At 43.9% G+C, this 1441-nt stretch overlaps 1 protein-coding gene across 1 annotated transcript in view; it reads right to left on the reverse strand.

Moving 5' to 3' along the window:
• Positions 1-262: 262 nt before the first annotated feature.
• Positions 263-1441, reverse strand: part of zgc:162331 (sushi domain-containing protein 3) — a 25478-nt gene continuing 24299 nt past the window's right edge. Inside the window, exon 6 of the mRNA XM_014018443.1 lies at positions 263-1176. Coding sequence (XP_013873897.1) covers positions 840-1176 — 337 coding nt within the window. The 3' untranslated portion in view covers positions 263-839. The remainder of the gene's footprint in view (positions 1177-1441) is intronic.

Raw genomic sequence — 1441 nt, forward strand, 5'->3', positions numbered from 1 at the left:
TTGGCACCCTTTAGAAATGTTCTAGTGTGTATGTAGGACAAAATAAAAAATCATGTCTCCAGGAAGGCGATGTCGGGAAGTCCTAACCACCGGATGAAATGATGACAGAACAAGCTTTGGTCGGGTGACGAAAAGGTGCAGAACAACATTTAACTGTCCAGGTGCGAAGGCAAGGATTAGTTTAGGAGGATCACATTAAATTTCCGTCCCAGTAATGCAACATTGTTTTAATCACAGTGTACTTGAAGAAATTCAGAAAATATCAAAATCGATCAATTTATTCAAGAAGTCATGCAGCTCTGTTCAAGGAGAGCAGGTTAAGACAAAATATAACATCCAGTGGTTTAGCTAAAGCTAGGTTAGCTCAACAGAACCTGAAATAGGTGGGAACTTTTTAAAAACTGACAAGGATTTTTATCTAAAAAATCATCTTCCTGAAGCTGCCTAAACAGGTTTTCCTAACAAGTTTGTCTTTAATATTTATTAAAGACAAACTTTAGTGCACAACTTCCTGCTTCTCCCTCYTCATCGGTTTGATGAAGATTTCTGATGAGATCGCCTCTTGCAGCTGCAATGTGCTGAATTAAAAAGAAAAAGACCACTTCCTGTTGAGCTCTAACAGCAGGGCAGRTTCAAAAAGGGGCTTCTGTCCCTGCATGTTCTTCATGTCTGCGTTGGAGCAGGGTGTTTGCAGACTTCTRTGTGTGGAAAATCTGGAATAAGAAGCAGTAAAAAGACGTCACATGTCTCYGAAACGTGCCTGTGACGTTTTCTTTTTCTGAGTTCCTTCGGCATGATCAAGAGGGAACAGCCCTGAAAACGAGAGCTGGAAGACGAAGTTACTGCCACGGCCTCTGCGGTGGCAYGTTGGGGTTGGGGTAAATGGGCGCCGGTGTCGGGTGGGGATAGGCGGGCACAGCCGTGTTGGGGTTTGGCGGATAGGTCGGCGTTGGGTACTGTGTGACGATCCGTGGTTGGCCCTGAGCAGCGGTGTGCGACGGCGAGGTGGCGGCTGACGACGAGGGGGGAAGATGAAGGTAGACGGGAGCGGACGGAGCCGAAGGGGCGGAGGGTGCAGTCGGAGTTGGGACCCTCTGTAAGACGATGTGCGGGTAGAGCTGAGACTCAGAGCGGTACAGTCCAGGCATGGAGGCCTTCAGCAAACTTTCCTGACTCCTGAAAGATGAGGAGACAAAAGACAACGAGGAGATATTGTTAGGCCAAAGGAAATGATGTAAAATATAACTACAATTAAAAACATCTACAAACTTAATAACTCTAAATTTATATGAATAATAATAATAATAATATTATAATAATCATTTTATTTGAAAAGCGCCTTTCAGGACACCCAAGGACACTTATAGCATTATATCATCATAGAAGAATGTGTGAAATTACAGAGACAAGCTGGCATGAATTACAAAGCATGGATTACAAA

The sequence above is a fragment of the Austrofundulus limnaeus genome, unplaced genomic scaffold, assembly GCF_001266775.1.
Source record: "Austrofundulus limnaeus strain Quisiro unplaced genomic scaffold, Austrofundulus_limnaeus-1.0 Scaffold193, whole genome shotgun sequence".
In the NCBI taxonomy this organism is placed as follows: Eukaryota; Metazoa; Chordata; class Actinopteri; order Cyprinodontiformes; family Rivulidae; genus Austrofundulus; species Austrofundulus limnaeus.